Raw genomic sequence first — 23730 nt, 5'->3', positions numbered from 1 at the left:
TGTTGACTACTGGTAAATGACACTGTGCAGAGCTGGTCTCTATTTTCAGATCTGGTGTTTTCCAGAATTTGGCTTCCTAGAGAAGGCTGATTTGTGGGTTCAGCAATAATACAAAACCTCAGTCAAGGTGGGTGCAAAAAGCTGCTCAGTAACGTGGTTAACAGAATGAGATTTAGCATTTCTAGATGTAAGGAGTGTTCCTGTGGCTGCTTCCTTCTTCATCTACCCATGCATTTAATCCCTTTTCTTATCAAGCAGATAAGCAGGCTAGGCTGGTATTGACTAGTCGACTGTTAGGCAGTCTTTGAGAAAAGTTTCCTGCTGGTCATTTAGAAGAAATCAGTTTGGGAGAGAAAAATTCCAGACACCTGGGTAGAAGAATGACTCGATAGAAAGAAAGAAAGAAATGGTCAATATTCAGATAAGGGAGCTTGAAATAGTTTATTTGTATTTGGTGTGGACTGTTTTGTGAAGCCATTTTAAGATTTTTGGAGTAAATGAGCAAGATGCCCAATGACTCTTTCTCAGTGAGAGTCTGTCTGTCTCTGTCCTACTGGAACTGCTGCAAACATTGTACAGAGCTCAGCGAGTGGGTGCCCTCTGTTCTGATGAGTTAGTGATGTCTTGTGCATTCGTTGGAGACTTCTTCCACCAGTCAATATCACAGACATTTTATCAAAGCCAAATATCTCTCAATTGCTTCGTAAAAAAAGCACGTGGTTTAGTGGCATAAATAAGGAAGCAGTACACTTTAATAAAACAAAATGATTTATGAGTATGCTCTTACTTTCTCCTGATTTTTGTCCCCCCTCAAGATCAGCTTAATGAGATGCAGAACTGGATGATGAACCATCCTTCTCTGGATATCACTACTGGTCCATGTTCTTCAGAGCCAGAATTTTGAGGCTGGGATGCAGTTCTTCTGTGAATGGAAACACTTGCTTTGGGAATGAAGTTCAGCTGATGTCTGAACTTGTGGCTAAGACTGATTCCCATTGCCCCAAGTCAAAGCAGTGATAGTCAGTACCATCTCAAAACATGCACAGCAGCCTGGCAGTCAGGAAGGCACTCAGATGTGGAGGCAAGCAGGGAGAGAGAAATGAAGAATGAGAAACATAGTCTGTGGGTCAAGAACAGGAGGACAAAGAATTTTCCAGTTGTACACATCAGAGGCTTTCTGGGAAAGGCTGACAGGAGGACAAGTGATGCTTTAGCAGAGAAAACATACTTTCCAGATGGTCAGAGCTCTGGAGGTGAAGACCTTGGCACAGTCCCCAAAGAAAAGAGAAATTTCTGTGAATGTTGTTATTGACTATGCTCACCATGTGTCTGCAGCAACCAAGAGAATGATAATGAAAAGATCATGCTGTGAGAGGAAAAAAAAATAGGGCACTTGAAAACATGTTTTCTGGTTATTTCCTGACACAGGTAAGACCATTAACTTTTCCTGCTTCCTTAATCCAGGATGGAGCACTGTTGCTTCTGTTTGTACCCAAGGTTATCCTGAGTGTATATTACCTGTTTTAGTATTAAATGTGATATTCAGTATTTTAGTATTATGCCTGTATGCTTCTGAAACATAATGTGGCAGAAACAGAGCATTACTCCAGGCTCTGAAGATTTTAGTGGACCTCCTAATAGACTTAGCAATAACCTTTTTCAGAGCTCAATAAACTCTGAAGAAAGAGTCTTTGTTCATATTTCATGCAAAGCATGGATTATATTTTGTAATTACTCTGTCTAATGTAAATGTAAAATCAGAAATTCAGGAGCAAGTTGTGCAAAAGGTAAGAAACAAAACCCCCTCCATTTCAGAAATTAGTGATGAAACACTGGATTAAGAGCCCTCATCATTGCCCAGACTGACTTTAGGCATTTAGCAGGTAAGTTTTCAAATCCTATTAAGCTGAAGAACATTACCCATCCTTCTTGATAACAGAGACTTATATCCCTATTTTATAGAGTAGCTAAATCAACCTGCATAAAGATAGCTTACTCTGTTCAACCTCACAGGTTTTGGAGCAGTTTCTGTGGAAGTGCATTGTTCTAGTGATATTTATAGCCTATTCCCATGAGAAATAATACAATTGACTGTATATTCCTTCACACTGTGTTTAGGAGTGTGCTGTGAGATCAAAATTTGTGTATGTTTTAGCAATGTTTTAAAGTCTTTTGATGAAAAACAGCACAGAAATTGAGGTTGCAGTTATATAAAAGTATAATTTCTGAAGCTGGATTTTTTCATTTCTTCCCTTCTGTTTAAGGTGTTTTTAACTTCCAGAGACATTTATACTTTAATATTCAGTTTTCTTTCAGCCCAGAAATTTATGGATTTCTTTTCAAAAACCAGCACTCTTGTGCTACCTGACTTTGATTAGAAATTCTGAGTTCTACTGACATTAACCAGCCACTTAAATTGAAGTTTCTTCCTCAGACCCTGCTTTGGTGGAGTGAGAACACATTTGCAGTTCTGTAGTTTACTGGTTTTTTCCTCAAGAGTCTTTCTGCACGTGGCAACCTTAATGTAATCTTTGTTTACATTCAGCTGTGAGGGGCAGGACCAGAGATGACAAACCCTGCTCTATACATTTTCCCTACCCTCTTGCCAGCTTTTCCCTGAGCTCCAGACAGTGACATCTTCAGCAGAAATGATGTCAAGGAGAGCTGGGTGTGCAGCCCTGCAGCCAGCTGCATGGAGGCTCCGGGGTTTATGCTCAGTCCTTGCTTTCAGACAGGCTGGGGCTGGGGATCCCACTGCTGAGTCAGAACCTGCCTGGGGTCACTTCGTGCACCCAGGCAGGCAGGAACCTGGTTACTGGTTGTCTGACTGCCTCGTCCCTTTTTCACTTCCTTGTCCAAGTTTGCAACATCAACATGTGAAAAGGGGGGCTGGTGAAGGGGTTTTGTTATTACTGGATTTCTGGATGTGGCCTGCAGACAGGAAGGATGGGTTAACTGGCACAGACTGGAAATTTAACACTCTCCTTAGCTTTCATTTTTGCCATCAGATGTTCACCTCATGAGTTTCTCCACTCTTGCTTGTCATCATTTGAAATGCAATCTTACACAGCCTAGGTCGGGGAATGGAAAACGAAACATTACAGGTTTTGCCCTGAATGGCTGGTTTTAATGTACCTTAAATCTGCAGAAACTGGAAAGGAGTCCAGACAGTAGATTTGGGATCCTACTTGTATTTGCATGGCTTAAAGGGCCTAGACCTGAGTCTTGGTTTGCTTTTGGTAGAAAGATTTTATCCACAGTTTATAAAGAACATTACAGAATAATGAAGAAGCCAGTGAAGAAGAGGAAAGGGCTAGATACTTAAACAGTGAATCTATTGATGTTCCACAGCATAAGGCTGGGAAGAATTGGTGATAAATTCTGTTGTTTCATTCTGTAAATCTTCATTTGAGGACATTTATGGATGAGAAGTACAAAGTTGCTAGAAAACTGAGACTTTCAGATACTACCCTAGGGTGGTCTGGCACCCAGCCTGTGACACAAACCCTCAAAATTGTCATGATTTAGGTATTTTTTTACCTCTCTGAAAAAGTACAGAGAGGCTTTCCTGTGGCTCCATCACAGTGTGCTGCGTACTGCACAAAGAGATAATACCTGTCTTAAAATCACTTCAAAAGTATGTGATACACACTCAAGTGTTGCCAGGGCTATTATGTCTATGCTACATTTAAGAGATAGCCCAGTGGAAAATGTGAAAGAAGTCTCAGCAGCAGCAGAGAAACCAGCACTTGAGCCCAGAAAGGGAACAGAAAGCAAATTGCTGTTCTGAATGGGCCAAATGACTTAAGTTATTTGTACCACAGAGTGGTGATGTGTGAAAGAAGTGGTGAGCATTTAGCTGAAAAGCCTGAGTCTATTTACATGATGTGAATGGTGATCTGAGTGATTCTGCACTCCTTGGTGCCTCATCTCAGGGTACTAAGCAGCTTTTTTTTTCTGGGAATCCTGCCCCTCATGCTGATGTGAAACTGCTTTCTGGGCGTTCAAAAATCTCTGAGTTACAGCTGATCTCTGTGTTGGGTCAAGGAAATGGACCAGGTGCCATATGGGGTCCTTTCTCATCTTTTTTTTACATGATTACCAAAGTTCCTCCTCAATCAGTGAAGTTAATCAAATGGGATAAAGCAGGGAGCAGAGTATGTTTCCTCAGGAAATGCATAAAGAACAGAGCTGTCAGTTTGTGACTGCAAAGGGAGTCCTTCATCCTCATCACATGAGGAGCATGGGAAGTCTTAACAAATTCCCTGGGATGTGGAGTGTTCACAGATGCCTGCAATGTTGTATTTTGAATTTGTGATGTTGTAGGCAACTTCTCTGAAAGATTGTCATGGAGGCATCTCAAATAGTTAGTTACAATAGTTAGGAAAGGGGAGCTAGGAAAAAATCACTAGTAATTTACTAAAAGTTTGGACAACTGAACATCATCTCTTTAGGTTACAGAAGGAAAATCAAGCTTTGTTATCAGCTTTGCCTCAGTTAATAGGTTTTTTGAAGACTCAAGGCGTCCTGATCTTCAAAGAGCAACAGTACAGAACTTGTTTTTTAAATGCTTTATAAGAACATAACTTCTTGATCTTCTGCAGAATATTGCAGTCAGACAAGGAATGTAACTTGATTTGAATGAAATTGCAGACAGCTTATTGTTGAAGCTACAGGTCATCACATTTTCAGAAATGAAACTAAATTTTACTCAAAATGACAGCATGGTTTGAATGCCATTGAATAGGTCAAACATTCTGCTTTGAAGGGCACATCTTTCATCAAAGTTAATGCAAGAAAAGCAACCAGTTCTTGTATTCTGGTGTGGCAGAGGCAGAAGTTGCTGTGCATAATAGGAAATATGTGGGGAATTGTTTTTCTGAAGGAGGAACTTTCTGGGCAGTGTAGAGTATTTGTAGAAGGAGTGCACAGTGAGCTTGTTTAATTAATCACTGATTCCAAACAGGCTCTGTTTGAAACTGAAGTAATCTGTGACTTCTCTGAATGGCTACACCTCAGCCAGCCCTCAAATGTCGTGAGGAAAGGTGATGTTTCTCCTCTTCTGGTTATTCCAGATCTGAATGTTCATATCCAGTCCCTACATAGCCTTTTCTTGGTTTCAGCAGTCTCCAAGAAAAGTGAAATAAGAAGGCTGAATAATAAAAGCTTAGACACCATTGGACATAATAGAATTCACTTAATTTTCCACTAAGATATGGTCTTAAAATTTTACAGTAGAAGATATTAAGATTCTCCATGTTCTGCAGAAAAGAGAGATCAGATTTAATAAGAAAGGGAAGGGTGCAAATAGATTTTACAAATCCTGGCAAAAGAGCAAATGTGCAGAAGAATGTAACCTTTCTCTTTGACTTCTGAAGTTTCCTTTCAGTTCAGGCACCTTCAGTTTGACCCCTGAGATACACAGTTGTATTCACAGTCAAGCAGTTTCAGATGCAAGGTGGAAATCTGTGGCATGGCATTGGGTCTCACAGCTCACACTGATTCTGCCCTCTGTCTTCTGCCTGTCTGGGAGATTTTAAACAGGGTTGTGAAATGGTGGTTCTGGTGAGAGGAAGGGTATAATGTAACACAAATTGAAATCTGAGTGTGTGAACATTGGTGAGCAGTGTGTGCAATGAAGCCTGGGCTTGATACAACCATGCAGGTGAATCCTCAGGCTACAGGAAACTCGGGTTTATTTTTGAAGATATTTGTGTCTATCAACCCTGGATGGGATATATACAGATGTACAGGTGCATGAGCACAGGTACATATAACTCAGTTTACCTCTGGGGGTGCTTTACACAAGTACTCAATGGTCATTTTTAAACAGAGAAACTAGACAGAGAAAGGAGAAAATGCCTTGTCCAAGTTTGTCCAGGAAAAAGGTGACATGAAAACAGAATGTGTATTTCCTTGTTTCCCTTGCAGCCTTATACTTTATTTTTAGATCTTTAGCACCAGTAAATCTTTCTCCATCGTTGTAATGATTATGACCTTGTGTTAGTCAGCAGATTTAATAATTGCCTTTAATTTGGAAAGAGTTCTACACAGTTTCTTTAAGATAGCCATGCACAAGATCAGTGAGCAAATAACTGGGGCCCAAACCTGTGCCCGTGCTGGGATCCCACAGCACGTGAGTGCAGTTGCCTGGCAGCTCTGTGCTGCCTGCCAGCCCTGGCTCCAGGACCTCCTTGGCTTTCAGAGCCCAGGTAGGAACCAAATTTTGTAATATGTAAACGTCCACGTGTTGTCTACAGCAGAAAATCATCTCAGTAATGCTGTCTGTATCATCTTGCTGTCCTGCTGGCATTCACACGTGCAGTGCTGTGTGAGTGCTTTATCCTTCAGGGAGCTACAGTTTCCTTCCAGTTTTCCTGGTGTGTTACAAAAGCAGAAATGTACAGACTTCATGGATGGGATGGGATGGGATGGGATGGGATAGGATAGGATAGGATAGGATAGGATAGGATAGGATAGGATAGGATAGGATAGGATAGGGAGCTCCTGAGGGGAGGAAACGCTACACATGCTCTTGTGAAAGATCTTTTAAAACCTGACCAAAAATAAGGAGACTGTGTGTTTAGCTGAACACAATACCTGTCCTTAGCTCCTCTCCTGGTGAAGCTGTGGCTGCTCTGTATCCCGGAGCTGTGATTCTCTGGAAGTTGTTTGTAAAGGACACAGACTTGCTCCTTCTGCAGCTGCTGGTTTCATCTACAGAAGGACATCAGTGAGAAAGTGTCAGAGTTCTTTCAGGATTTATTTTTTTTTTTAATTGCAGCCTTCCCGGCCATGGAAAAAACTGTTCAGAGTGATGCCCCCGAGTCCTTATCACCCAGCGTGTGTGGCAATCGGAGTTGCAGCACCCTGCAGGAAGGAGGGGATGCCCATAACCTCCAGGCTCCCGCCCATCCCCGCGGCGTTAGGTAAGGCAGACAGCACATGGGCCACCCGCAGGAGTGGGACCTGGGATTCCCCTGGCCCTCCGGACACGGGCAGCCTTACTCAGCTGGTTTGCATACATCATCCTGGAGTATAAAATGCTTTTGCCTGGCAGGAGGGAAACAGAGCAGGAGGGATCAAAGGAGAGAAACTTGTGCAGAGGACACCGACTCCTGGCAGGGTCAGGAGCATCTCTCAAAGCAGGGTAAGGCAGCACGGTAAGGCTCTGCCATGCCTGCACCCACCTCACAGGAGGAGAGTTCTGTGGCAAACTGGGCTTTTTCTCCAGATTAGGAGTAAAGTGTTGGGACCAGTCTCCTGCGGGACATCCAAGCCATCCGGCTGCTCCAAAACTCGATTCCCCTTTCTGCTGATTTAAAAGTTTGTGCATCTAACAGGTAATATTGTAAATGTTGTCTAAAGATCCCTGTGAAGGAGAGCACAGGAAGCAAGTCCTTACTCTGAATGCCAGTGAATAGAAAATGTGTCTTCTCTCTTTTTTCTTTCCTTTTCTTCTTTTTCCTTTTCTTCTTTTTTCTTTTCTTCTTTTTTCTTTTCTTCTTTTTTCTTTTCTTCTTTTTTCTTTTCTTCTTTTTTTCTTTCTTCTTTTTTTCTTTTCTTCTTTTTCTTTTCTTCTTTTTTTCTTCTTTTTTCTTTTCTTCTTTTTCCTCTTCTTTTTTTTCCTTCTTCTTTTTAATTTTCCCCTTTACTTTTTTCCTTTTGTGTATTTTTTGTTGTTTTTTTTCTGGGCTTTTTCCTTTTTTTTTCTCTTTTACTTTCTCTTCATGTCTTCTTTTCTTTGTTTCTTCTTTTCTCTCTCCCTATACTTTCCTTCTGTCTTTTTCCCCAGTGTTTCTCAAAGCTGTACAGGCATACTGCAGCATTTTTTAGTGCAGAATAATAATTTAGATTTATTCCTGATTCTGCTTTAGCTACCAATTTACCAGTTTGCTCTTTTTCTTCTGTCACACCTTCCCTGGCACAAAAATCCATTTTAGGATAAGAAATTAGCAGAAAATGTATGTTCAAATGAAAACCATTAAACTTTGTACATACTTATATTTGTTACATCCAAATGTATGCTATGTGTGTGTGTTTTCTTACAAAATGCAGAAGTCAGTCTCAGAATTCAGTTTGCCTCTGGCAAGTGAATACACTGCAAAATGTTTTGGTTAATTTACAGACTGTTTTTTATTCATAACTATGTGAATAAACCAGTAGCATTTTATATCCCTTTTCCATAGCTAACAGTGATGTGAACTAGCAGAACATTTAATAACACTTAACAAACTTCTGAATCCCCAAGTCTCAAGGTGTGCTTTTCAGAGGAGCAAAGCGTGCCTGTCTCTCACATGCTGATATTTGCTGTTTATGCAGCTGTATTTTATGCAACGTTTGAATCTCTCTTACCAGTGTTGTAAAACAAGGCATGGCTGCATCATGATGCTGACAAAGGTAACTTTTAGTTTCAGCATCAGTACTCTGAGAGTCAAGTAATTTTCCTTCTTAAAACAGGAAGCTGATCAGATGAGATCAGTCGGTCTGGCGAGTCTCAGAGCCCTTTTAAAGGGAGTCACCTTCTATGTTAAAAACTGACCTTGGTTTTTTTCTGTTTCCACAGGTGTTCCCACATCACACAAAACAAGATTTCAGCCCTGTGAACTGAGGTCATAAATAAAGCATACAAAATGTTGTGCCCATGGCAGTTTGTATTCAAGACTCGTGCTGCAAAGAGCCAGTCCTCTGGAGAAAAGGACATTAATAACAATGTGGAGAAAAATAGGAAGATCCATGAGTAAGATCATTGTATTTTAATGGTTTCATAGTTTCTCCTTCATTTGAAGAAGAAAGTTAAGTGTTGTGGGATCTGGAGAAACCTGTAATGTTCTTCCAGATCAATATTAACCAGAGAACAGTTGTCCTGAGGCTCACTGGGTGGTGGTGTCTTGCGAAGGGACATTGAAGCTTTTGCATCTAAGTTATACAATTCCTGGGGAAATAAACCATCCTGCTTTCTGTTTCATAGTCCTAAGTTTATTGGGTGTGTTCTAATGATTTAATGTATGCTAGGACTGAGGAGGCATGTGTATGCTAAAAAAATTAGCAAAGTGTTTATTAATTAATGGTTGGCTAATTGACTCAGAATGTCTTTCAGGGACAACTCTGAGCATCTCCCTACTGGTGCTTCAGGCATAACTGTCAAAAACTAAGCATGTTGTGTTATACTGAATTGTCTTTCTCCCTTTTAAAGCTTAGGAAATAATGATGCCAAACTATATGATCTGAAGAAGAAGCAGATAGAGACAGCACCAGCCATAACCTCAGCAAAGGACAGTGGTGGGAGAGAGGTCTGTTTCTGGCATCATTGTTTGATACAAGCAGTTCACATGAGTTGTGCTTACTGCCTAAAACCTCTCCAAGTTCTCATGTGAGGACTAACTGTGTATTTTATCTTCTCTCTCTCCAGAACCCTCCCCAATATGGTATCAAAGCTTCCAAACAAATATCAAGATGTCCAAGAAATGTAAAAGTAAGAAACTTGGAAAATGGATCCAGCTTTCTTGACACACTGCACCTGTCAGCAAAAGAGGTAAGATACAGAAACCTGAATAGTGATTTTTCATAACTTGGAAAAGATAAAAGATTGCAACATTGGGATTTTTTTTACTGTTTTTCAGATTATCAACTGCCGGACCAAAGCCTGCCAAGGGGCACTCATGACCCCAAAGGGCCTTGTGAGAGGTACTAGAGATGGACCCGTTCCACCAGCAGAGCTTTTACCTCAGGCAATAGACTTCATCAAGCAGTACTACAATTCCTTTAAAGAGTAAGCCAACTTCACTGCATTTTTGGTATAAACATTCTCTGCCTACCTGTCTGAGGCTATAGGAGTGTTTGCTGGCTTCACAGCTATCAGGAACTGACCTGTTACATAGTGTGAGTTCAGAAAACAGCTAAGGACTATTAGGAAAGGTAAATAACACTACTACTGCACTTCATATGCTATATCTGCCAATCCCAGGTCTGAGGTGTACAGAAGTGGACTCTGTACAGTGCATTCCTCACCCTTCTGAGTGTATTAAATAGTAGCACTTCTGTAATAAGCAGCTTGGTCACAGAATGTTACCTTCTGTTTCCCTAACAGGGGATGTTAAGGGGATTAGCTCCCATGCAGCTCAGTGTTAGATGTGAATAATGTGGATAGTGATGGGGGGTTTTGTGCTGTTCCAAGTATCTTTTGTTCTGGTTTGACTGTCAAGGCTTTAGGCAAGGATTGGAAGGGCAGTCTCTTGCTTATCAACCTTGGGCTGTGCTATCAGCAGCATGAGCTTACTGAGCACACTGAGAGGGATGCTCTAGTTTCAGAAAGAGGTTTTGTTTTCACAAAAATGGACATGGTGCAGACACCTTATTGCAGCAAAAGCTGGAACATCTGGTTGAGGGCAAGAGTTTGCAGTGACAAAGTTTTCACATGGCAAGCTGTGCTTTCAAATGACAATTCAGTGTTTGCTCATTCCATTATAAAACACTATCAGACTTTCAAATGGGCTCAGCCACATAGCAGCTACTTCTTCAGACACTTTGAACTCTTCTACAAAGCTTTCTCCCATCTGAATCTTTCTGAAGGTCCCTGTCTCACACGTGGGCTGTGCCCACATGCCAGCCTATTACATTTGCACGTCTCTGTGTTTCTGCTCATGGCTATTTGATCACATTGATTTACACTATCTTACAAGCTTGCCCTTGATCTTTCATCTTGTTGAAAATGTGAAAAGTCTCAAACAGTGCAGGCTGTTCTCACTATCTGTAAGCCAACAAAACAATTTTTGTCTGTGCTGCGATAAATATTTCCTAATGTTTTGACTTCACTCTGTGTTACCAAGCTAAAGAATTCTAGAGTTGCTTTCCCTGACAATGAAATTGCTCAGTCCTTCTTTTTAGGAATGAAAATACTACTTTGCTCAGAAGAGCTGTGTCCCAGTGAAAATAATAGAGCTTTGAGAAGACAGTCACTATAATCCTCCTCCTGGGCTGAAGCAAGTGTATTCTCTACTTTTCATTTACTTGTGGTTACACAAGTTTTTCCAAACTAATCTAGGAAACCCAAATGTAAATGAAAACTCTACACAGAAAAACTTGTGTGTGTTGGGTGGTGATCAATATGTAACAGGGACAGGCTTCTCAGTGTTAATCCAAATCTCAACCCAGAGAGTTGCTAATCCCCTCCCTAGAAAGCTGCCTTCACCCTGGCAGATAAAAACAGGGATGTAAGTAGAGGTCTTGTTGTGCAAAAGGACACTCAAAAGCTTTGTGGCTCCAGCAGTGCCTGTGTTCTTCTTGACCCAGAACATAAGAGAATTCTGCGATTTAAATCAGTTCTAAGTAATGAAATTCTGATTGTTTCTTTTTGTGGCTGTTCCATGTTCAAAAGGCCAAAAACAGAAGAACACCTGATCCGACTGGAAGCAGTGACCAAGGAGATAGAAACAACAGGAACCTACCACCTGACAAAGGATGAACTGACCTTTGCTGCCAAACAGGCCTGGAGGAACGCGCCCCGGTGCATTGGGAGAATCCAGTGGTCCAACCTACAGGTAACCTGGGCATCCTGAGCCACAGCCCTCTGGAGTAAATCAGAATCAGCTAAAATATGCCTCAGTTGTTTCAGACGAGGACTGTTCCTTCCTGTACAAATCACAAGCTCAAATATTTTTTTCATAGTTCTCTGCTAGATAGTTGAATGAAAACTTGTGTAGGGACCATCTGTGTTGTGGAACCAGGTGTATGTCTTGGTCTTTGGAGGGTTGTTACATGTGAAAATGATGCATCTGAGAACAATAAAAATGAACTTATCCTAGTGGAGTTACAGTTAAGTGGAGAAATTCTGATTTTTCATTTCACTTGTTTCCTGAATCTTTCCTTATATGCACAAGAAAGATATTGAGCTTCCATTACTGTTTCAAAATGATTTTTCTTGATGCTTCTGTTGGTAACATACAGGTGTTTGATGCACGTGATTGTAAAACGGCAAAGGAAATGTTTGAGCATATCTGTCACCATATTCAGTATGCCACAAACAATGGAAATATAAGGTAGGTGTCTTTAGTTTTGATTTTAAACAACAAAATCACCTCTAGATTTGGGTTCAAGGACTTGAAATGGTCTGTCTAAGTATTTTGAGAAATTGTCTCTGCTCTTAATTCTTCTGGTACTTCACCATTCCTGTGGTATCATCAAACATTTTAGATACTGGAACTTTCATGGCTGATGTTGCAAAATCTTTTGTAATTCCTTTTTTGTAATGGTCCTGAAAACATAATTTGGTGATTAAGGGAGCTGAGTAGAGAAGATGAGTGATTTTTATTTCTACTGGTGTTTATTTTGGAAAAATAAAATAATTGCTGTTGGCAGCCATTTGTGTCTTAATAACCAGATGGTGCTGTGGTGTAAGGGGGTGTTGCTGTCTCTCTGGGCAGGTCAGCCATCACTGTCTTCCCCCAGAGGACGGATGGGAAACACGATTTCCGTGTCTGGAACAGCCAGCTGATCCGGTACGCGGGGTATCAGATGCCAGATGGGTCTGTCATGGGAGACCCTGCCAATGTGGAGTTCACACAGGTACCCTTCCAAACACAGAACCACAGCTGCTTCACATCTTGTCTAACACATCTGTGTCTTTTCTTCCCTTATGTGTTTAGGCAAAGTGGGAGGGAACGTGGTGGTAAGGAGCAAATGGGAAGTTCTGCCCCATAGGTCTAGGTGCAGGCTGGAGCAATGATTTCTGACAATCCTGATATAAAAATTCTCCACTCCATCTCCAAACAGGATGAGCTGATGCTCCCCTTAAGCCTGAGACACAATCAGTGTGAGAACAACATGGCTCCACATTGATTGAATGGGAAAGATAGTCATTATCACTTAGCATTTACCTCAGCAGGTTTTAGAGGGTTAACATTCTTTTGCCTTCAAATCTGGGAGGGGAAACCTTAAAAAACCCAAAATGCATTTTATTTCCAGTTGTGCATTGAGCTGGGGTGGAAGCCGAGGTATGGCCGCTTTGATGTGGTTCCACTTGTTCTCCAAGCAAATGGACAGGACCCAGAAATATTTGAATTCCCACCAGAAATTGTCCTTGAAGTGCCCATGGAGCATCCAAAGTAAGCACCAGAGATTTAGAAAATTGCATTTTTGCCTTCGCCTCACCTTAGCAGGTTATTAGCCAGTGCCTGCAACAGTCATTTGATGAATTGTTTGGTTAAAATGATGGCAAATTGTCCTAAAAGTTAAAATGCCTGTTAGAACAATGAAATTATATTTTAATTAAGGAAGCTAATAGCAGTTTTATTGGGAATCTTCTTTTTTTCCCACTCTACATTTCAATTACATACAGAATTTTAAAAATACTTTCTTATGCCAGTGTAACACACATGTCAAATCATAACATGCTTATTGCCTTTCCTCATTTTCTTCTTCATCCTTGCTTTGGAGTGGTCTGCAGACTGCAGAACTCTGTAATAGTGTTCTGCAGTTTCTTAGGCAGGCAGTTACCACATCATAAATGAAAACTGCTTTGAGCTTTTGCAAACTCTGCTTCCTGGGACATTTCTCCTGGAGTTGGTACTCTTCATCTCCCTGGACCTTTCTGCTTATTGCCTAAAGGAAGAAAAGACAAAGTAGTAAATCAAAATGCTTGTTCAACAGGTATGAGTGGTTCAAGGAGTTAGATCTGAAGTGGTATGCTCTGCCTGCTGTTGCCAACATGCTGCTTGAGGTGGGAGGTCTGGAGTTCACAGGGTGCCCTTTCAATGGCTGGTACATGGGGACAGAGATCGGCGTGCGAGACTTGTGTGACGTGCAGCGCTACAACATCCTGAAGGTACCAGTGCTGGGCTGCAGGGGGAATGGGCCTGGCACCTGAAGCTCTTCTGAGAAAGAGACAGTGTCAGGCTTTGCAGGCAGTATCTGTCCCAGATAGCTGGATAGAATGGTGAAACTGCAACTGTAAAAAAAAAAAAAATACAGAAAATGTTGTCCAAAGGGAATTCTTCCCCACCCTTACCCTGGGTCCTGCTGAGTCAGGCCTCTTGGTGTCTGACTGTGCATTTCTCAGAGCTGTGTTTGTGGGTTCCAGTCTGCTGTTGACAAGGTAGTAGAGTCCTCATGGTTAGCTGCAGGTCCATGGTGAGCTGCACCTCACCAGTACAAATGAATAATGCAGACTTATGACCAGATACTGGTTTTTATAAACCATTTAGTCCAGGAGAGGACCACTCCCTTCTTTACAAAATGGAATAGCCTCCAGAACCACAACTCCACAACTCAGGTGCACCACTAATCTCTGGTGTTGCTGCTGCCATAACTTTCCCCTGCTTAGGTGACTCTTCCCCCTTCTGCAATACTTTTTCTGCATATTAATGTGATGAGGTGTGCAGAAATCATGAGGTCTAAGTCCCACACAGTAAACTTATTTTCCCTTTTCTATCACTTTTTCCCATGTAGGAGGTAGGGAGAAGAATGGGATTGGAAACAAAGAAACTTTCATCCTTATGGAAAGACCGAGCTGTTGTGGAGATAAATGTGGCTGTGCTCTATAGCTTCCAGGTAAGTCAGCAAATGTGGTATCTGAATACAGAGTGTCCCTTTTTCCTTTTGCTCTCACTTATAACAGCTTTACAGAACTATAGTTCTATAAAGTTATTTTTGATTTATACCTGGGAAAGCACAGGAATCCATATTTCCTGTTGTGGCCAGAAAAAAAAATCTCAGGTGAAGGGAGAAGGGGGAGAGAAAAACAACAAAAAAAGGAATTTAAAGGCATGATTGTTCATCCTTTTAGCATGTATTTCTAAGTGTCAAAATCTATGTAAAGCAATTAACTAATAACTTTTATTTATGATTACAGTTTACTTAACATACAATGATAAGAAAAATGGATAAAAATGAATCAGGCTGTTCAGCACACACTCACAGTGCTGGAGAGGTAAAGTGCTGACATGAAAAAAAATAAATCAAAGGTCTGCCTCAATCTGTATCTATATAATAGTTGCTGATAGTAATTATTTCCCAGACCTGAAGTCCTTGAAATATTAACCAAAGCAGCAGGATTACTTTAGCTACATCAGGAAGGAGAACAGGATGGGCTTCTTTATGTAAGTCTTTCTTTTTGCAATAATTCCAGAAACAGAACGTGACTATCATGGATCATCATTCTGCTGCTGAGTCCTTCATGAAGTACATGCAGAGCGAGTACCGCGCGCGCGGGGGCTGCCCGGCTGACTGGGTGTGGATTGTGCCCCCCATATCAGGCAGCATCACTCCTGTCTTCCACCAGGAGATGCTGAACTATGTCCTCACTCCCTTCTACTACTACCAGGTACAAATAAATCATCCAGAAAGATGATGGTAGTTGGCAGATTCAGCTGTGCAGATGAGCTGAAGAGGTGTGGATGAAAAGGCCTCATTAATGAACGTTAATCTCTAGGGAGACTCCTAAGCAGCAGCCAGTACCCACTGTCCTGTGGACAGTTGTGGTGGTTCTGTTGAATTCTCAGGCTGTAAATAAAATGCACAGACTGCTACCATAATTGTACACAGTGTGTATGGTATACACAGATTCTATTTAACCTGGCCCTTAAAAAAATACAAATTGTGTATTATTTTAGTGGTCTTACCTAAAACTTAGCCTTTTTTTTAAAGGTGGATGCATGGAAAACACATGTCTGGCATGATGAGACCCGAAGGCCAAAGAAAAAAGAAATAAAATTTAGCATTTTGGCAAAGTAAGTTGCTCAAATAAGAGCCTTCTTATTCAGAGTTATCTATAGTGCATTGCTTCTGGACAATCTTCCAAGGAAAAGGCATGCTCAAGATCATTCCTTCCTAGCTTGAATCAATCTGAATTACTGTGTAGCTATATTAATTTTTATTTTTTCCCCAGGGCTGTGCTCTTTGCATCTTCACTCATGCGAGAAACCATAGCAACCAGGACCAAGGTCACTGTCCTCTATGCAACAGAGACTGGGAAATCTGAAACACTGGCAAACAACCTGTGCAGCTTGTTCAACTGTGCCTTCAACACTAAGGTAAGAAAGTATAAATCATCCACACTAAGTGGAGAACGAAGTTTGACTGGTTTTATCAGCTTCTGCTGATAAAGGCCTTTAATTCTAATTCTGTTTTGAATGTTCAGTAAATGTAAGTTGGAGTAGAACTGATCTTGAGCGTGATGTCTTGTTAATAGTTAGAAATCTTCCTAGTTCTTATGTCTGCTGGCAATTTCTCATGAGCTCTCTGCCTTCCAGATTCTGTGCATGCATGAGTACAACATTTGTGACCTGGAAAAAGAAACACTCCTTTTAGTGGTTACTAGCACTTTTGGAAGTGGAGATTCTCCAAACAATGGAAAGGTAATATTAATCTCAAAAGTAATTATGAGGCTCAACTCAAAGACTGAGACCAAAGACAACCCTTTCATTTTCCCCATATGCTTGTGTGAGACACGGATCAGGGTCTCACTTCTAATTTAAATTAGAGTATTTTTCTAACTTAAAGTATTTTATGAATTTTTATACAGACCCTGAAGAACTCCTTGCTCACCCTGAAGTTCCTGAGAAAAAAGATTCGGTAAAAGTTCTTGGTTTGCATGTGATTGCATTTCACTTTTGCATTTCACTTAATTCAACACAGTGATCTTATTTTTAACTCCTTCTGCAGATATGCTGTGTTTGGTTTGGGGTCCAGCATGTATCCAGACTTCTGTGCCTTTGCTCATACCATTGATGGAAAACTGGCCCAACTTGGGGCATCTCAGCTCATTCCCATAGGTGAAGGAGATGAACTTAATGGGCAAGAAGAAGCCTTTCGCTCATGGGCAGTAACAGCATTCAAGGTGACTAAATAAATAGTTCAGTAGTTAATTTGTTCACTCATTTAAGTATTTGTATTTCACTAGCATCCCACAAGAATGAACCCCTGTAATATCACCGAATTCAAAGAAATCAATAAAAAATAGCAGTCTTTGAAATGGACATCTCCTCATTAGGATAGTGACAATGGTAAGAATGTGAGCTTTTTGCTATGAATAGCCTTGTGGTTTTCTTTTTTTCTAGACTGCCTGTGACATTTTTAACATCCGTGGGAAAACCAGCATCCAGTTGCCAGCAATCTATACCTCAGATGAAAGCTGGGATCCTGAGAGTTACAGGATAGTGCATGACTCTGGAACCATGAACTTGGCTAAAGGTATTACCTCCCACCTTCCTCTTCCTCTGTCTGTTTTGCTTCAGACAGGTCTAACTCTGAAGGTTTTCGAGAAGTGATTTTGCTCCTGCTAGATGATAAAATGCATATCATAAAGTGCAGTGGTCAGAGAGAAAAAAACCATTGGTTCAGATTGCAGATACCATTATGTTTTCCAGAACACCAGAACCAGCATACAATTTGACAGCACCAAATGAACAAATGCTGAGATGAACTACATGTAGTCAGGGAAGGCATGCTTGTAGGACACATCATAACCAACCAAAAGTGTATCACATCCTAGGGAGGGCATGGTTCAGTTCTCTGCATATTATTTGAAGACATTTCCAACAAACCTAATCACAAAATTGCCCTGAGTCATGTCCTGTTTTCTCAACAGCACTTGCAAACATTCACGCCAAGGATGTGATTCTCATGAAGCTGAAATTCAGACAGAATCTTCAAAGTTTAAAATCCAGGTACAATTCCTCATTCTTTGAATACTGCAGTACTACATTTAACTAAAATGTTAAACATCTGAAATACCTGGTTTTGAACATCTTTTCCTGTCAGTAATTAAGAAATATATAAGAATTCAGTACTGTTGTTGGTAGAATCATTATCCCAAGACCACAGCAATATGTACAGTCTTGGCTGTTGTAGGTAGGAGCTGATTTCCCATGGAGTCTCTGGGATTGCAGAGAAATAAATAACTTTGCAATGTGCCACTTCAGATTTGTTCCTTTTCTGCACAGTTCAGGGGAAATCCTCTCGATGTAACCAAGACTGATCTCTTTTTTTCTGTATCTAGTCGTGCTACCATTCTAGTTAAGCTTTCCTGTGAGACTAATGAGGAAGTGCACTACCTGCCTGGAGAACATGTTGGGATTTTCCCAGGCAACCAACCAGAATTAGTCCATGGCCTCATTGCTCGTGTCAGGGATGCCCCCCCAGCTGATCAGCCCATCAGACTTGAAGCCTGTGCTGATGGTAAGTTCTCTCTAAATAAAGTAACAGATTTCTCTAAAACCCCTGAGAATTTTTATAGACTGAATTGGACTATATTACCCACTCCTTAAATTTCAGTAGGATTTTGTTGATGCTTTTGCCTATTCTTACAGTTCTCAGTTCTGTTCTGCATATTCTGGCAGCGCATGGTGAAGTCTCAGTGTTTGCAGTTTCCGAGGTTGACACTTTGTAACTCAGTTGCTGAATTGGCCATTGACTGCAATTAATCAACAGTTTACTTTGTGTTGTTACACATCAGAATCCTAAAACAGATTTACTTCATTACCATCTTTTCCATCTTAATAGGAACAATCTGCTAAATCACAGACAGGATCCTGACACACAAAAGGATGATTTCCTCAAATAAAAGACATTTTATTTTAAAGTGGTGTTTTGTTATCATGCAGTTCTCTGCATCACATCTTCTCCTTACAAAAAGTTTAAAAACTCACATTAACCCCATTTCAGAAGGGCCCTGTGGTCTAGACCTGCTGTGACCTAGTCTGAAGTCATATTTTGAAGGACACTGAGTTTTGCAAAGCTCTGCAGCTGTCAAATGCCATGGGAATTGCCAAGTGTTCTTTTATTTCTCTCGTTTCCAGGTGGCTACTGGACGAGTGACAAAAGAATTCCAGCCTGCACACTCTCTGAGGCTTTGACATACTTGCTTGATATCACTACTCCACCCTCCCAACAACTGCTAAAAAAACTCTCCCAGCTGGCAACAGCAGAAGGAGAAAAACAGAGACTGGAAGTTTTATGTCAGGTAAGCATGAAGACTAGATTTGTGTTAGAAATACTGCAGCCTGGACCATCTGAGGCCCTTCTACTGTGGAACAGAAGCTTAAGAACTTTTGTAGTACTGGTTCTGATTCATCCCTCTGTTACACATTCTGTGTACCTGTAAAACCAACCACAATGAGAGAAAGGGTGGTCAGTTTCTACATCCTCACCGAGAGAGCTGGTATCTGAGAAAATTATAGCAGGTATTCTTACTTCTGTTTTCAAAAATTCAACTGTTTTTAGGAAACCTCTGTATAGGTCTAAGCAGAGTTTTGAGAAGTTTCCATTCATTTGCCTGCATGTTGAATTGAATGTAAAGCAGGAATCTTATTTATAATGACACTTCAATATCCCTGATCTCCTGAATTGGACATGAGGTGGTAACATTGTGATGGTGCCCTTTGCCTTTTAGAGCACAGAAGAGTACAATAAATGGAAGTTTTACAACAGCCCAAATATCCTGGAGGTCCTGGAGGAGTTTCCTTCTGCTGAGGTCTCCACAGCTTTCTTACTGACTCAGCTACCATTTCTAAAGCCCAGGTACTATTCTGTCAGTTCCTCCTGTGACATGACACCCAGGGAGATTCATCTGACAGTTGCAGTTGTAAACTACAGGACTAGAGGTAATGAACTGTTGTTTTAATTTTTCTCTTAATTAAATGATGCTTAGGCTGCACTGTGGTTCAGAAAGAACCTGTCTGCTGTCTGTCATGAAGCATATCTTTAACAAAAAGCTTGTATTGTGACACATGCAGAATAGTGTATTGCCCTGCAGCTGTTCAGACTGTGTTAGGATTTAATAAGATCCTGAAGCATCATCAGTTTAGCCTTGTTTTGTAAATATTTTATAGATATACACTTTAAAAACATAATTTGAAGTATAAACTGCTTTTTTTAGAAACAGAGCTTTTGAATTCTGACAGATGTGTTTTCCTTTGATCTAATTAGATGGAGAAGGGCCTCTGCACCATGGAGTCTGCAGCACATGGCTGAATACAGTAGCTATCAATGAAACAGTTCCATGCTTTATACGGAGGTGAGTGTGAGGCAGAGAAAAAAGAAAAAAAAAAAATTTAAAACCCCAGCAGTTCTTATTTCAGTTTTCTTAGTGTTTTGTTGTTGTTGTTGTTGTTCACAAATTATTTTTAAGTGACTGGTGACTGCCAGTTGGAATAGGAATATATCTGAGTTGGAGAAAAGAGGGAGCTCCCTGTCCTTCCAGAGATGAGACCCTTTACTATGTCTTATTTTGAGTAAAATCAGAAATCATTAGAAGAGTGTGATAGAATTCTATTCATAGGACAGCATCCCCACTGTCAGCATATCCACTGTGGCTCAAGTAGAGCTAAGGAAACAAGGAGCAATCATTGTTGAAGCCCATTACTGTTTTAAAATTGGTAACTTAGGCTCTGCTGCTCAAAATCATTCTGGAAACTGACAATGAAAAGTTGGTCATAAGCCAATTACCCCAGTGATGTGTTTTTGCATTGTAGTGCTGAGGGATTCCAGCTCCCAGAGGAGCCAGCCAAGCCCTGCATTCTGATCGGCCCAGGAACAGGAATTGCTCCCTTCAGAAGTTTCTGGCAGCAACGTCTCTATGACTTGGAAAAGAAAGGTACTGATGGGGACTGGCACCAGGGGAAGGACATAACTCATCCAGCAGCAGAAGACATCCCTAGTGCTCCAAACAGCATCTCTGGGGACAACCAGAAACACCAGCCAAGTAAAACCCCGAGAGTTTATCTTCCCAGGCACACACACTGCCCTTCTCAGATCTTCATTAGAAAGTAGCTTTACAGACAGCTGCTTGATTTTTGTCTAAAGACAACAAACTTTTCAATGTTGGTTTCAGGGATCAAGGGTGGTGACATGATACTGTTGTTCGGCTGCCGGCAGCCAGACATGGATCACATCTACAAAGAAGAAACTGAGGAAATGAGGAGGAAAGGAGTCCTGAAAGAAGTCTATACAGCTTACTCCAGACAACCTGGCCAAGCCAAAGTAAGGCTCCTTCACTCTTGAAGGGTTGCCTCGTTTCAAAATGCTCCCTTGGGTTAAGATTTGGGCTCTGTTTAACAATGTTCTTAACAAAACTGAGAGCATTTTGCCTCCGTGTGTTGTGAACCAGGACAAAAAGCTCCACTCCTTCAACACATCTGGCACGGACAGAGCATTTACAGCTCTACTACATAGACCCACACTGAGTTTAGATAATTCAGTAGCCAAAGCAGTGTTTAAGAAACCTTGCCTAATGATCCCTTTTCTGTTTCTAAGGTCTACGTTCAAGACATTCTTCAGAGCAAGTTGGAGACCAAAGTGTGCAACATTTTGAACAAGGAGGAAGGGCACCTCTACATCTGTGGAGATGTGCGCATGGCCAGGGACGTCGCTCAGACTTTGAAAGGGATTCTTGCAAAAAAACTGAACCTCAGTGAACAGCAGACAGAGGAGTATTTCTTCCAGCTAAAGGTATGCTGTGAGGTGCAAGGCATTCTTTCCAGTCAGAAAGTGTTCCAGCAGAGGTAACAGAAGTCTTCAAAGTCACACATGGGATCTTGCAGGCTGCCATAACCTTCTTTTCAGTAGGATGTACAAGGTAAAAGCTTCCAGTGATCAGCTCAGTCCACCCACCATGATTTAAAATGCAGTTTTTGTTTGGTTAGGGTGTGCAAGTGACACATGATGTTCTTCTCTTCTATCTACCATTTGTGTCTCCCTTTGAGTCTAGGACATTAGCTGTGAAACATGTCTGAAACATCAAGAGTTTTGAGACTTTTTTGCACCAAATGGAGGACAGTGAGTTTAACAGAATGTGTCCTAGAGCACCTGGGATTCAGACAGGTTCCTTTGGTTGGTGGCAACAAAAGTCCTCTCTTAGAACAAGTCATATAAATGCGAGAGTTTTTAGGCACTTAACTGTTACAGAAGGAGGAGTTAGCAGTATTTAATTCATCTCTTGGGTTTCTTTGCTTTTTCTGCAGAGCCAAAGGCGATACCATGAAGATATATTTGGGGCTGTATTCCCACATGAAGTCAAAAGACATGTAAGAGCTTTGCAGCCCAGCAGTTCAAGGACAAATCAACTTAGATTTTAGCCAGTACTTGCACATGTATTGTTATATTAAAAATCCAAGGGTCAAGTCCTGTTTCTTATACGTGTTAAATCATATATATGATTGTAGGATTTGACTTTTAAGTCAGCCTTAATTAAGAAAAATATTACATTTATGTTTTGTCACTATTTATTCTGACTTCTTTAAATAGATTATCTTAATAGTGAAGAAGCAAATTATTTTTTTAATATTGTCTATGCTAGTATAAATCTGCTATTTTTGTAAATACAAGAGAAATTTAGAGGCTTGTGCTATGTAAGCTAGAATGGAGTGTTTTTTTAAAATGTGCTGTTTGTGTTTTTTTTATATCAGATTGTTTTACTGTGCATATTATCTTCACTTCAAAGCAAGTAAATAGATGGTATACATGAGGGAGGGAGTAGTTTTGAATTCTGCTTTGTGCAAATCAGGTACTTGGACCTGAACTGTTGTTGTTACAGACCCTATGGCAGTATGGGTTGGAAAGCTGAAAAGCACTTTCTACTCTTGAATTGTAATGCTCTGATTTACTTGATTTGTTTGTAATAAAAGATGCCTTTATATTGAGACAAACAACTTGGTTTGGATTAAAAGTGCCCATTTTTGCTATTGGCTTCAGACTAAAAAGGTGGGGTTAAATTAGTAAATTCTCAGGTTATGGTGAAGTGGGTTTGGGTCCAACCATCACTCCTGCCATAAGTAAGGACCCTGCCTCCAGGATTATGCATTTTTGTTACTGCCTGGAAGGTGTGAATTTGCACCATAGATTGTGAGATGGAGTTGCAAATGGCAAGAATATAAAATAGCAAGGAGAGCAATATATCTCACCCTATCTGTATTTTGACTTTGGCTCTTTCTGTGCCTTGCAGTTATGTCACAGCTTTTAGTTCTTTCTCTAAAATTACCAGAGCTATTAAAGAAAGCTTAAGGTGAGGTTTTCCTATCATCCCTTGTCTCTAGGAGCTGGAATCCGCTGGAGGAGTTGAGGCTCAAAAGTCAACAGTGTATGTACAGTGTGTGTTTCACATGAGCTTCAAGACAGCCTTAGATTTAAGACCAAGAACACAGGGCAGATTAAAGCACTAAAGCTGTGTATAATTGCTTTTTCTGCAGAAATAAATGGGGGAGATTAAGTGCAGATGTTCAGGTCAGTGGATAATTATTCTATTTCAAGATAAGAAGTGGAACTTCATTTAGGAAACCAGATACAAAATACACCTTTTAAAATCCCAGAGACAATCAAATAGCCTGTTCTATGGTTGTTAAAATGTTCATTACAGCCCCAAACCAGAACAGGATTTAAGCCTCTGCACTAGTTCCCGTTGTGCTGCTGGAGGCAGAGAACTGTTCCTGGCTAAAGGTTCCTGATGGGACCTGACTGGGAATCACACATTAACACTTTCTGAAGCAATTAGTGCCTTGTTTCATTAACACTTCTGCCCAGCTGATGTGGTGTAACAGCACTCAGCATTAACACAGGCTGTGTGTTGAGGGGCTGAGCAGCTGTGGGTCACCCTGGCTGGCAAAGCTGTGCTCTTCACCTGTTCTTAAGGAACAACGTGGCTCTGAGGAGCTGTGAGGGTGTGGCTGTGGGGAGCTGTGAGAAGCTGTGAAGGTGTGAGGAGTTGTGAGGAGCTGTGTGGCTGTGGGGAGCTGTGAGGGT

The 23730-nt window shown here is 40.9% G+C and overlaps 1 protein-coding gene across 1 annotated transcript; it reads left to right on the top strand.

The window, feature by feature from the left end:
* Positions 1-1290: 1290 nt before the first annotated feature.
* Positions 1291-22105, top strand: NOS2 (nitric oxide synthase 2). Its single transcript, XM_008500606.2, has 30 exons — positions 1291-1428; positions 6785-6929; positions 7061-7150; positions 7235-7343; positions 8567-8740; positions 9197-9293; positions 9413-9535; positions 9624-9772; positions 11378-11540; positions 11947-12038; positions 12423-12564; positions 12964-13103; positions 13648-13822; positions 14446-14547; positions 15125-15319; positions 15643-15725; positions 15884-16028; positions 16248-16352; positions 16520-16569; positions 16660-16834; positions 17055-17187; positions 17585-17663; positions 17996-18174; positions 18795-18958; positions 19388-19598; positions 19924-20011; positions 20469-20590; positions 20828-20976; positions 21250-21444; positions 21957-22105. The coding sequence occupies exons 5-30, from the start codon at positions 8634-8636 to the stop codon at positions 22068-22070; spliced, it is 3477 nt and encodes a 1158-aa protein (XP_008498828.2). The 5' UTR covers positions 1291-1428; positions 6785-6929; positions 7061-7150; positions 7235-7343; positions 8567-8633; the 3' UTR covers positions 22071-22105.
* The last annotated feature ends 1625 nt before the right edge of the window (positions 22106-23730 follow it).

The sequence above is a fragment of the Calypte anna genome, chromosome 19 (genome assembly GCF_003957555.1).
Source record: "Calypte anna isolate BGI_N300 chromosome 19, bCalAnn1_v1.p, whole genome shotgun sequence".
NCBI classification, from domain to species: domain Eukaryota; kingdom Metazoa; phylum Chordata; class Aves; order Apodiformes; family Trochilidae; genus Calypte; species Calypte anna.
Note: the sequence above shows the minus strand (reverse complement) of the source record. Positions and strands in the feature narration are given on the sequence as shown.

Excerpts from the sequence above, each read along its gene's own strand:
- NOS2 (XM_008500606.2), top strand. The coding sequence starts at position 8,634 with ATGTTGTGCCCATGGCAGTTTGTATTCAAGACTCGTGCTGCAAAGAGC. Across the intron at positions 16,835-17,054 it reads GGGCAGTAACAGCATTCAAG|ACTGCCTGTGACATTTTTAA; the intron begins GTGACTAAATAA and ends CTTTTTTTCTAG. Across the intron at positions 20,977-21,249 it reads GACAACCTGGCCAAGCCAAA|GTCTACGTTCAAGACATTCT; the intron begins GTAAGGCTCCTT and ends TCTGTTTCTAAG.